Source organism: Morone saxatilis, unplaced genomic scaffold (genome assembly GCF_004916995.1).
Source record: "Morone saxatilis isolate NCDOM2014 unplaced genomic scaffold, NCSU_SB_2.0 Contig11, whole genome shotgun sequence".
NCBI classification, from domain to species: domain Eukaryota; kingdom Metazoa; phylum Chordata; class Actinopteri; family Moronidae; genus Morone; species Morone saxatilis.
The window spans coordinates 14,168,753-14,180,063 of record NW_023339663.1 but is presented as its reverse complement, the minus strand read 5'-3'; the positions used below and the strand labels follow the sequence as shown (position 1 = coordinate 14,180,063).

General features: G+C 40.0%; 1 protein-coding gene across 3 annotated transcripts in view; it reads left to right on the top strand.

Moving 5' to 3' along the window:
- The window catches only part of mical2a (microtubule associated monooxygenase, calponin and LIM domain containing 2a), a 44,792-nt gene that overhangs the window by 4,901 nt on the left and 28,580 nt on the right, over positions 1–11,311 (top strand). For all 3 annotated transcript variants that reach the window (XM_035682294.1, XM_035682292.1, XM_035682295.1), the window contains exons 2-5: positions 3,659–4,028; positions 7,850–8,057; positions 8,744–8,860; positions 10,090–10,191. In XM_035682294.1, the coding sequence (XP_035538187.1) occupies positions 3,768–4,028; positions 7,850–8,057; positions 8,744–8,860; positions 10,090–10,191 (688 nt within the window). In that variant the 5' untranslated portion in view covers positions 3,659–3,767. The remainder of the gene's footprint in view (positions 1–3,658; positions 4,029–7,849; positions 8,058–8,743; positions 8,861–10,089; positions 10,192–11,311) is intronic.

Sequence of the window (11,311 nt, the reverse complement as noted above, 5' to 3'; positions counted from 1 at the left end):
CAGCTGTTGCTTGTCTGGCCATCCATGTTGTAGACTACAAATTATGAGTCACATTAGTCTATAAAAATGAAACCGTGAACTATTTAATGGAACTTGTGTGTGTTTTATGGGAATGTGGTTGGATATCTGTGTGTAAAAGCGTGCGTGTTTTGACTTTTCTTTCTTTTTGCCGTGCAGGTGTAACAGGTACATTTTTCACATTCCTAAAATTCCCCCTCTATCATACTGGACACTGGTAGCTTGCTATGTCTCTTAGACACATAGCAGTGCTTTTATATTATGTATAAATGTATATCGTGTGTATATATATATATATATATATATATGTAAATGTTTATATACACTCAATCACAGATCCATCATACAGACCTTTCTCTTTGTCATTGTACGGTAAAGTAATGATATAAAAATGGTAAAATGCTATATAAAGTATCAGAAGATTGAAGTGCTTGAATAAACTAGTAAACTGCAAATATCAATGTATAAATTCCTCATTGTAAGAAATGAATCACTGTCCTTCATTTTGTCAATTAGCTGCAGGCAGTTTCACTCAATCACATCATTTTCTAAACAGACAGGACACTTAAAACCTGCGCGCCATTAAACTCTCTGATCCTCTTAAGCATTATATGGTTCGGCTGTGATGCCTAGTGTGTGTGCGCATGTGTATTCTTTCCGCTTCGTCTGTCATTAGTTGTATTTTTACAGCCGTTCTGTGGGTTTGTTCTGTCTCCCCACAAGTGACTTTCCATTCTGTCAGACTGAGATGGTGAAGTCATGGGACTCTGCCTGAGACAATGTAGTTTGAGTTTTGAGCATTGACTTGGCTATGAAGACAGTAAGTGGTACCTTTTCATTAGTCCTCGCAGACTCGTACAACAGATGGTTCCAATAATTGTGCCTTTCCTTACCACTTTATTTGGACTGAATTGTGAAAGCATAAGTGCAGTCAACATTTCTTTATGTGAACTTTCCACCAGAGGCACAAGAGATTATTGAACACGGTCCAAAGTTTAGAATAAAATGATGTCAACATAAAATTATTATTAGCTGTTCTTGTGGAAAGACAGCCACAATCAGCAGTTATGAAAATGGAAGTTCGCCTCTGTAATATAGTTATCCATTTTATCATTTTTTGTACATCTCACAATCTCAAATAAACTAACTTTAAACTCAACTGTCAAAAGAAATAACTCCACAGAGGCTTTATAGAAGATATTATGTAGGCCCCAAACACTCCACATACCACATGGTAGAATACACAGCAATTTTCCCATCACAGTCTGCTGCCATGCATGAAAGATTAAAGCACCTGCATCATATATCATGCCAGTCTCAGTCATCGCTCATCACTCATTGACAATCAGAGAGCAAATTCCCCCAAAAACTATAGAGGTGGTCCTATGACTACTTGGCTAGTGGAGCCAGTGAGAGGGCTAGCAGAGTGTTGGACTCATGCTGATGGAGCAGGTCAGAGCTCTTGTAGCCACGTGGCAAAGGAATGTCAGATCACCGAGTTTGAGGCTGGATGTCTGCTGTGAAAGGCCTCAGGGGGCCACAGTATCTACCAACAGGACAGCGGCTTTTTGAAGCTACAAATGTGTATTAACCAAGCTAAAGGTCACCTGAGACTGTACAGTATTTCTTTGGGCTGGTTAGTTGTTCCTTTCTCTTCCTGAATCTTTCTCTGTAATGTTAAACAAAAACAGCAGCATCAAAACAGGATGCAAACACACAGCCAAACAGGATCTCGTGCAAATGAATATGCTAATTTTAGCAAAGGAACAAATGCTGGTCCTTTTTGCGAATGACATTCAAAATGTCACCACATTCAAATCACAGTCAAAAACAACGTTGAGACCCAAGACTGAATGGTCATTGAGTGACTAACTTTGCATGCGGCTAAAGCTCTTCATGGACAGTTTCATGGCAAAGCCATGTCACCAACAGAGACCCTGGGGCGGCGTCTGACAGTGGCTGTTATTGAAGTCAACAGTTCAGTCAGGTCCTGGGGACATCGTAGCGTCACTCAATGGACTAAATGTGGTGGAAAGGTGAAAGCTGCGCCTACAGATAAAATGATATCTGACCTGTGACGTAATCAGTGAGGTAAAACAACAGGCTGGTACTGATAGTGGATTACTGTGGGGGTCCGTTTGAGTCCTGCACAGCTAGCCCAACCTCTCCTCTAACCTAGCCCATCCCGCTCCATAGAACATTAAAATATCAAAGGCAGACTTCTCCCAAAACTCACAGAAGCTCTGGTCCCCACCCAAGTGAACACACACATCCTTAATGGAGAAAATTTCCCCCATTTTGCTTTGATGTTGAGCTCCGGCACAGATTTTCTGGCATGATATTCAAAATGCTTGATGGTTGATTGCAGGAAAAAGAAAACTACAATGTTTATAATAATTTGTAATTCTGTCGGTCCTGTTCTATTCTGATACGAACGTGTGTTTTAGTAACTGTGTTTTTCACACGCAGGCCCATATGTAAGCTTACTGAATGCACATACATCAGCAGAAGGTGGACTATTAAGCATGCATACCCAATCCAAGGCAATCAATCTATCGTTAGTGTGGGCTTGAATTACAATTAGTTTCAGACATTTCTTTTTACTGCTGAAAACATTGTCTGGTTTTCAGCTGGAATGAAAAATACCACAAGATAAATAAATCGTCCATGGTCAGTGCTGAGCCAGAGGAATGAAAGGTGCTCAACAGAAATAAACAGTGTTTCTTTGAATTGCAATAAGAGAAACCACTTTTTTCTCATGTTGGTATATACAGTAGAAATGTTATTTATGTAGGACTGCAACATGTACAATTGTCAGCAAGAAAGCTAAGCTGTTTGTTAGTAAAGACTCAACAGTGGTGAGTCAATATGTATGTATATTGTATGTAGCATTTAACAGATGTAGCGTGTATGTTGTTGATACCATTAAGAAGGTTTATTCTTCTATTATGGAGAACGTCATGTTAGAAAAAAAAATATTGCCTATAATCTATGACTCTACTACAAAAGCCCAATGAATATCTGATCTTTTAACAACACAGTTTAACTTTGATTATTTGTCCATGGTGGATACCTCATGTTGAAGTTTCAATAGTTTTGTTCTGTGTAAAGCTAGAAACCTTGAAGCTGTTGAAAAGTTTGGTTCTATGTTGAACCAGTAAGTCCAACCTAGAACTACAAACAGTTCCTTTTATAGGCACACATGGTTATGCCTCTATAAAGCACAAGTAGTAAATACACTCTACGGCTGTCTGACAACGACAGGCGTGCTCATTTCATTTTAACTCTCCAGTATTTATCTCACTGCCTTGTCTCTACTTGGAATGTTATCTCGTCAACGTGGGTGTAAGCTAAGCTAACTGTTTCAAAATGTATGTCGACTCTAAATGAAGACTGGTACTGAGCGCCCTCTTGATAAGTCGGAAATGTAAGCTGGAGTCATAGAGCAGATAAAATGCAGCTGGGTTGTCAACTCAGCTTAAATTACTTCAACATTTAAATCATATAAACCATTGAATGTAATGAAACATGTCCAATTTTATTAAGCTAATGATAGAATATGGAAAAACCAGTTGCTCAAGGCCATCTGTGTGAGACGCTTTGCCATGAGATGACATCAGACTGTGTCTTGCCTCCTCAGACTGGGCATGACGGCACGGGCCAAGCTGAGGGTGTAGCCACATCTGGCAGAGAGCGCTGGAGTAAGCAGGAGTCTCAGTACACCAAACCATCCACAGCAGCGGGGGAAGATGGGAGAAATAGAGGAGGAGAGGGATAATGTGGGGAAGCTGTTTGAGAACTTTGTCCAGGCCTCGACCTGTAAAGGAGCCCTTCAGGCCTTCAACGTCCTCTGCAGACAGCTGGACCTCGACCCGGCGGACAACAGCACCTTCTACAGCAGTCTGAAGGCGAAGGTCACCACCTGGAAGGCTAAAGCCCTATGGAGTAAGCTAGACAAGAGGATGTCCCATAAGGAGTACAAGAAAGGCCAGTCCTGTGTGGGCACCAAGGTAAATTTATTCATATGTTTTGTTCAAAAGTTTACTAATCCAAGGCTGATGCAGATGGAGATTATGAATTGACAGAGAGCAATGCATGTGAACTGAAACACAATAGAAACTGTTTTAATTTCTTTGTCGCTTCCAAATATTTTGGCAAAATATATTATACATTTTTAGATTTATTTCCCACTTTGCCATTGTTTTTTCCATAGCATTTATACATTTAAAAAATCAAATCACTGAAGTATCATAGGGCTTAGCTCATACATCATTAAAGTTGATGTTCTATGATTTAGGAAGTGCCTTTGTGACTTAATCTCACGTGGTTCCTTTTTTTCTTTTCTTAAACAATCTGCTCTTTGTTTTTCTCTACCTTTAAAGATACAACTACACTCACTCTTTCATAGCAACAGCTGCCAACATACAGGACAGGAAATTAAAAAGATATACATTGCTTTGCACTAACTCTTTTGCTCTCAGCAGGTGCTACATTACAAAGCTGTACAGAAACACAGACATCATATAACAGTATCTCATAGACAAATGCATTGTTAAACCTTCAGTGTACCCACCATATGTTAAAATTGTAACAGTAACAGTAAAAATGCTATACAATCACAGCCAAGAAACATACACACAACAAGCAACAGATGTGCACATAATCAAATGAAACACAGAATTTCATAAATACAAAGGGGAAAAAAAAAACTGACACTTATGCACTGCTTCATCTAACCCTGCAGCCAAATAACACAAAAACAGCCAATCGCATTCAGAGAACAAATTACAGACAAAGAGGACATTCTATAAACACATGTAAGAAGAGAGCCACAGAAGAGCTATTCTTGAGTTGAATTATGAAGAGATGGCTGCAATGGGGACAAAGAAATCATGTTAGGGTTGGTGGTGTTGGCGGTGGGGTGTGCTTGGCAATGAAGGTGATGAGGGAAAGTAGGAAAACCTGGAGGAGTGTAATTACCTTTCAGGCATCAGCTGCCCCCAGCTTGAAAAGGTGTTTTATTGCGCAGAGAAACAGACAGCATCACTCAGCAACTATGAATATTTGGCCCAAGTTGTACTGAGGGTGTGTGCTCCTCTTTATAGACTCTTCCTTAAAGGTTGGAGCCAGAGCCAGGTTGTTATTAAAGTGTGTTTCTAAATGCTTCGTTGTGAGCTCAGCAGTTTTTACCAAAATAGGTAAGAAGAGACGAGGTCAAGGTTTGAAGAAAGTGTGACTCTCTTAAACCTCTGAGACAAACGTTTTAGGTCCGATTTTGTAATTCTGACAATCCACAGGGTTGTGTTGTAAAATAAAAAGTGGGACTGTGTGCCAAAGTTGTAAACCAGTACAAACAGTGGATTGTATTCATTATTGAAACACTAACTTATTGAAAATTTATGAGATTGCCTTTTTCTTCTAAAAGTCTTAGATTTAATAAGTTGCTTATAAAGTGCAGAATGAATCCACTTTTAATCACTGACAGGACAGACAATCTGCTTTTACTTGATTACTAATTTCTCCTCTCCCTGGGAGAACCACAAGGTGCCTACTTGTTTTTATGGCGACTCAGCTCTTTAAACAGTGACAGATGTGAAATCACTCGGCGCCTCTTCTTCATATTCCCACTGTAGCAGCAACATTTAAAGGATGTGATGTCATCCGTGTTTTATGGCCTGACACAGCTGGCTGTGATGACACTGACACATAACCACAATGTGTTTCTTCCTCATAAAGTTACTGTGCACAAAAAAAATGCAATTTATTTTTATAATCCATGATATGATTTTGTGAATCAACAACAACTTCACCTCCATCAGATCCATGCAAAGCTCCAGTGTCATGATCTGAGACAAAGATTAGAAACTTAAACAAATTTATCAACTTGTGCAAAATGTATTGCCGAGAAATGTCATGTTTCAAGCAGAAATGCTTCTCAAATGTGGATATTACCTGCTTTTCTTTGTCAAATTTGATATGAAACCAAATATTTCTGGGTTTTCAGCTGTTTTATAGACCAGAGTAATTGACGAAGTAATTGTCGGTTGCAGCTTTAATTTCCTAGCATTGAAATTATGATGCTGTGATGGTAAAGATCTCTTTACATTGGCTACACTGTCCGCTGAGATCAGAATCAGAATCAGAAATACTTTATTGATCCCCGGGGGGAAATTTGTTAGATGAAAAGAGATGAAAAATACTCTGACAGATCGGGTTCATTAATAAGGCAGGGACAAATGTGACCAGGGCGAGGTGGAGCTGGGATAAGAGCGAGGTCACAGGTGGGAAGCTGAAAGGAAGTGTGTGCGTCCTGACTCAACAGATGTGGAGCAAGCTGTCAGGAAAAGCCTCATATCTGGAATAATACATCAGCGAATGGAAACAGGCTAAAACAAACAGCCCGTTACTGCTCTTGACTGACAGACAGAGAGACGAAAACAGTTACACGAGATTAGATAGAAACATGCACATTGTGAACGTACATCTGAATAAACTGAGTTAGTACTGTGCGTGTAAATTGTGACATTTGACAACATCCTTCCATCTCTGTCTCTGGCTGTGTAAATACTCACCCCTTTGTTAGGAGAAAAAAAAACAGCTGGCAGGCTTGTCCAGGCAGTGCTTCCACCACCTGTGTGTGCTTCACACCTGAGATTACCTCATCCTGATAACCTCAGGCAACATAATGACACATTGTCTTCCTCATCACCCGCATCCACTGTGAAACCACCCCAGGGTTCAGCCACACGCTCACAGAGGGAGAATATGGCATGACTAAAGCAACAATCATCTTGTTTTTGGTGCAGCAGGAGAGAGCCATTTAGGGTATGATTTGGGATTTTGGTCAGCTGGAACTGAATTCTCCGCAAACAGCACACAGTCTGATCGTCTCACAGAACTGATATGGATGGGTGGCACCTCCTTTGCACTGTCCTCACTTTGAGTTATTCTGTTGGTGGACACATAGGATGGCAGGAAGTGAGTCCTCCTGTTCAAATATGTGGCCTGTCTGCATACTGGTGGGATTTAGAGGTCTGGCATAGCGGTAGCTCTTTGTGCCGTTGGATTGATGGAAATCATTTCCTGGAGAGGTGAAAGAAAATAAAAGAACATTTTCGCAAATTTTCTGAGGCTGTCGAGACAAAAGACTGTCCACCTCGCTGAGCACGGCAGCATCAACCCTTTTAAGTGGTTTGATTCTGGGCTCAATGTCACATCTCGCTACACAATTCCCTAGAGTGCCTCTTAACATGTTTAGAAGGAAAGAAGATACAGTTTGCCAGCACACATGCGTCAGTTCTTTCATCTATCATTCAAGAGGATGATGTCATGGTTGAGCCACACATTCTCAGACAGACGCTGTAACCTCAACTAACTGACTTCATGCTTTTTTTGGGTGCCGATACATGAATAACATCTTAGATATGTAACGTTTCTAATAATGGTTTAGGTTGATGAAGGTTGGCAAACTATTGTCAGGCATGTGCAAACTTTCTTATGTTTTACTAAAAGTCCTTAAACACACAAGGTGGTCTGGATAAGTCATCTTAAGGCTGGAATGACTCTCCTGAAGTGTCCTTGAATGAGGCACTCAAAACTTCTAAATGCTCCAGTGGTGCAGTAAAGTGCTGCTCCCTCTCATGATCTGTGTAGATGTTATAATGCTCCCTGATATGTTAATAAACAAGTAGGATGCAAACCATTTTTCATCTCAGCCTCTTATGAAGGAAAAGTCTCAGCCTTCTGTGATTATAAACATCACCATGATGTAGCTCGTTTCTCTGTGACTAGTGTGGATAATGACGGCAATTTGTCATTCTCTATTATTTAGTGCCTCATCATCGGAGGAGGCCCCTGTGGCCTGCGGACGGCCATTGAGCTGGCTTTGATGGGTGCCAAAGTTGTGGTGATCGAGAAGAGGGACTCCTTCTCCAGGAACAACGTGCTGCACCTTTGGCCCTACACCATTCATGACCTTCGAGGCCTCGGGGCCAAAAAGTTTTGCGGGAAATTCTGCGCTGGGGCCATAGACCACATCAGTGAGTGCGGGCTTTATTGTATATTTTTGGGATTTTTATTGTATCTTATTAATAGCTTTTTATGTGTGCTTTAAGTGATGAGGCTGCTGTAATACGTGCTGTTTTTCTCTCTCTGGGATTTCATATCTATCCATCTCATCATCTCAAATGTTACAATTTCCCTGTGAATTGCCAGACTGTAAATTGACTTAATTGATTGGTTGATTGACAATGAACAAACATGATACAACATGATAAATGATAAAAGTGCTCCAGGTTCTAAACATCAGGATTTACAAAGAGAGAGAAACAAAAAAAAAACACTAAAATAAATAACCACTAGAATAAATAAGGTAGAATGAAGTTAAAGAAAGACAAAATCTGTGCCATGTTACTACATACATGATAGGATTTCAATAAGAAGAAAATTGATGGAAAGTTTAAAAGTTATGCAGGACATGATGATAAAACAATGATTTATTATATTAGGAAGTAAATCTTAACTCCCCTGTTATTTATTTTAATATCATTTGAGCACTCATTCCTTTTAATCTTTGCAACATAACAACAAGATGGTAGGACATGAGAGTTATGGAGTTCAGGCCTCGCTCTCAACGGTGTCAAGACGACATAACACAAAACACAAGGTTTGGCAGTGTTTAACATCTGTATGCAAACACTAATGTGTGTGTGTCTTTGTCTAATAGGCATTCAGCAGCTGCAGCTGATCCTACTGAAGATTGCCCTGCTTGTTGCAGTGGAGTTTCACATCAATGTGGAGTTTGTCAAGCTGCTGGAACCTCCGGAGGATCAGGAAAATGAAGGTATCCATCCACACGTTCTCTTCAGTTACATGTCCAAACAATAGATTAACAGTGCTTTTGTATTCACCCACTTGACAGTTGTTTTATGGCTTGCGAGCTTTAGGAAGATGAGGAGATTTAAACATCTGGAAACAATAAAAGTGGGACATGAAGTAGAATTGGGTTGAGAAGTTTAATAATGTGTAAAGCTTGATATAGACGTCAGGCTGCACCAGTCAGTGTATTGGACAGATACTGTGTGGCTTCCTGGCGGATCTGTATCTTCTCATCCTGCAGTATTTAATTTCCTTGACAGCCACCAATAAACAGCAGACAAACATTGGCACTGTTTTAGTTTTTCATCATATTTAGATGAGGTTAGCAGAGGTCAAGTATGTTGCCTGACTTCCCTGTTAGTGCACAAATGTGTGCCTGCTATATACGTAACCTACTTATCACATCAATAGCAGTGAATGAACATTGTTTCCTCTGTTTAAAACAAAATGTAGTATCTTTTATTCTCATTTTATGATATTTTTTCTAGTGTGCACTTAAGATCAGCTTAGATTACATTTGAGTACTGAATTTCAAAATTTCCATGACCTTCTGATAATCACATGTCATTTAGTTTGAAAAGATCAGCACAATGCACTGCTGCCTTATGATTTTAATGTTTTGTAGCACGTAAACTGCACTGCAGATGACTACTTGGCCCTCTCACCCCACATTGGATTATAAACTCTTAGAAAGAAAGCAACTTGCATGCTGTTGTCAGGTGGTGCTCTTCAGCCGTGATATCCACACACCGATAACAACAAGAGCCTCGCCTAATTTTAGACAGACTTATCCCTCCTGTTCTGCTGTGACGAACTTAGCTGTGCCCTTGACATCATGGAATGCATTTTCCATATTGGTGATATTACACAACAAACTGCCAAGCTGTTACTGTGTTGGTCTCACAACACTGCAGCACCAATATTTCATACATAAATGGTGTTTTGTCTGTTAGTCAAGTTTGCAGGCCAGATCCGCTAGCTGTGGAGCATCTGTTTACTATATGAACATACTAAAAGTCATTATTATTTCCTTTGCTTTCCCTTTATTAGGCATTTATTTTGAAATTACACTTCATTATGAAAAGATTATTTTATTGCTATCATAGCAACAAAACACCACAATTAGAATATTCCTAGGATTTATGTTACACATTCTTCTGCCTCTCTCACTCTGTCCTTGCCTCCATCTCTCAGGGCTTGGGTGGAGGGCTGCAATCCGACCTGCTGATCACCCCGTGGCTAACTTTGAGTTTGATGTCGTGGTGGGGGCTGACGGACGCAGGAATACTCTGGAAGGTGAGAAGACGCCAAACAAAAGGGGCGGACAGTATAAGTGCTTCAAGGATGTACTTCACTTAGCCCATAAAGTATGATACAGTATAAAGTTACATGTGCCTGATTAAGGAAGGAACAATCCGTGACCCAAATGTATATTTTCCCACCACCAGTATCACAGGGCTGGAGCCTCCTGTCACTCTCAAATTGAAATGTTTTTTAAAACAAGGAGTTAAGTTAATATTGATCTGATGTTGTTACATGTTAACTCCAGTGAAATGTTTTATTTCAGCGCTTCAGTTACACAGTATATGTGAATATATTTGTAATTAATAGGGCTATTAGGTTTACATACTGGCCTTCCCTAGTGTGTCTTTTAACTTCAGCAATAATAAAATCTTGCATATAGCAAGTTGTTTTTCCAGCCTAACACATTACTTGAATGTCAGTCACAGATAAGCAACATGATTACTAGACGCTTTTGTCTCCAAAGTTGTTTTACTGCAAAGTCCATGTGTTTGATTGATTGGGAAAATCTCTGAAGCAACGTGTGGAACTAAAATTCATGTTTTAGTGTTGACTTAACTCAGATAAAATCCAGCAGACCTTCTGTTTACTGAAAGTCCAAGACATCCAATAGGACTTTAAATAACTCGTACAGTCCTATTTCTGTTGTGAAGCTATAAATGAAACTCACCTTTTGTAAACTTACACTATGAAGCCATTGATCTCTCCCAGTGGGAAAGAAAATCCATCAAACTCTGAAACACTGTACAGAAATAGAGCAAAGCTGGGGCTCAATGCAGCAGCTGATGCATGCATGCTGGACTCTCTCCATCTCTCTGTCTCACTGTTTTGCTCTCTCCTAAAAATGCTGTCATCTAACAACCAATTCACATCAGATGCTTATTCCTAAAAAGGGCATTTTGGGGCAGAACAAGATGTTTAGCTCATTCTTCAATTATGAAGAAGCCTGGGGGAAATGATTTTCCCCTGCAGTCAGCCTGCTCGTGAGCTACTTTTGTGCCCTAGCTACGGTAACACACACAGTTAAATACAATCAGATCGGCACAGGGGAAAAGGTCCTTTTGTAAATTCTAACAGTGAGAGTATGCGTGACACCAGTTCAGACACTTTACTT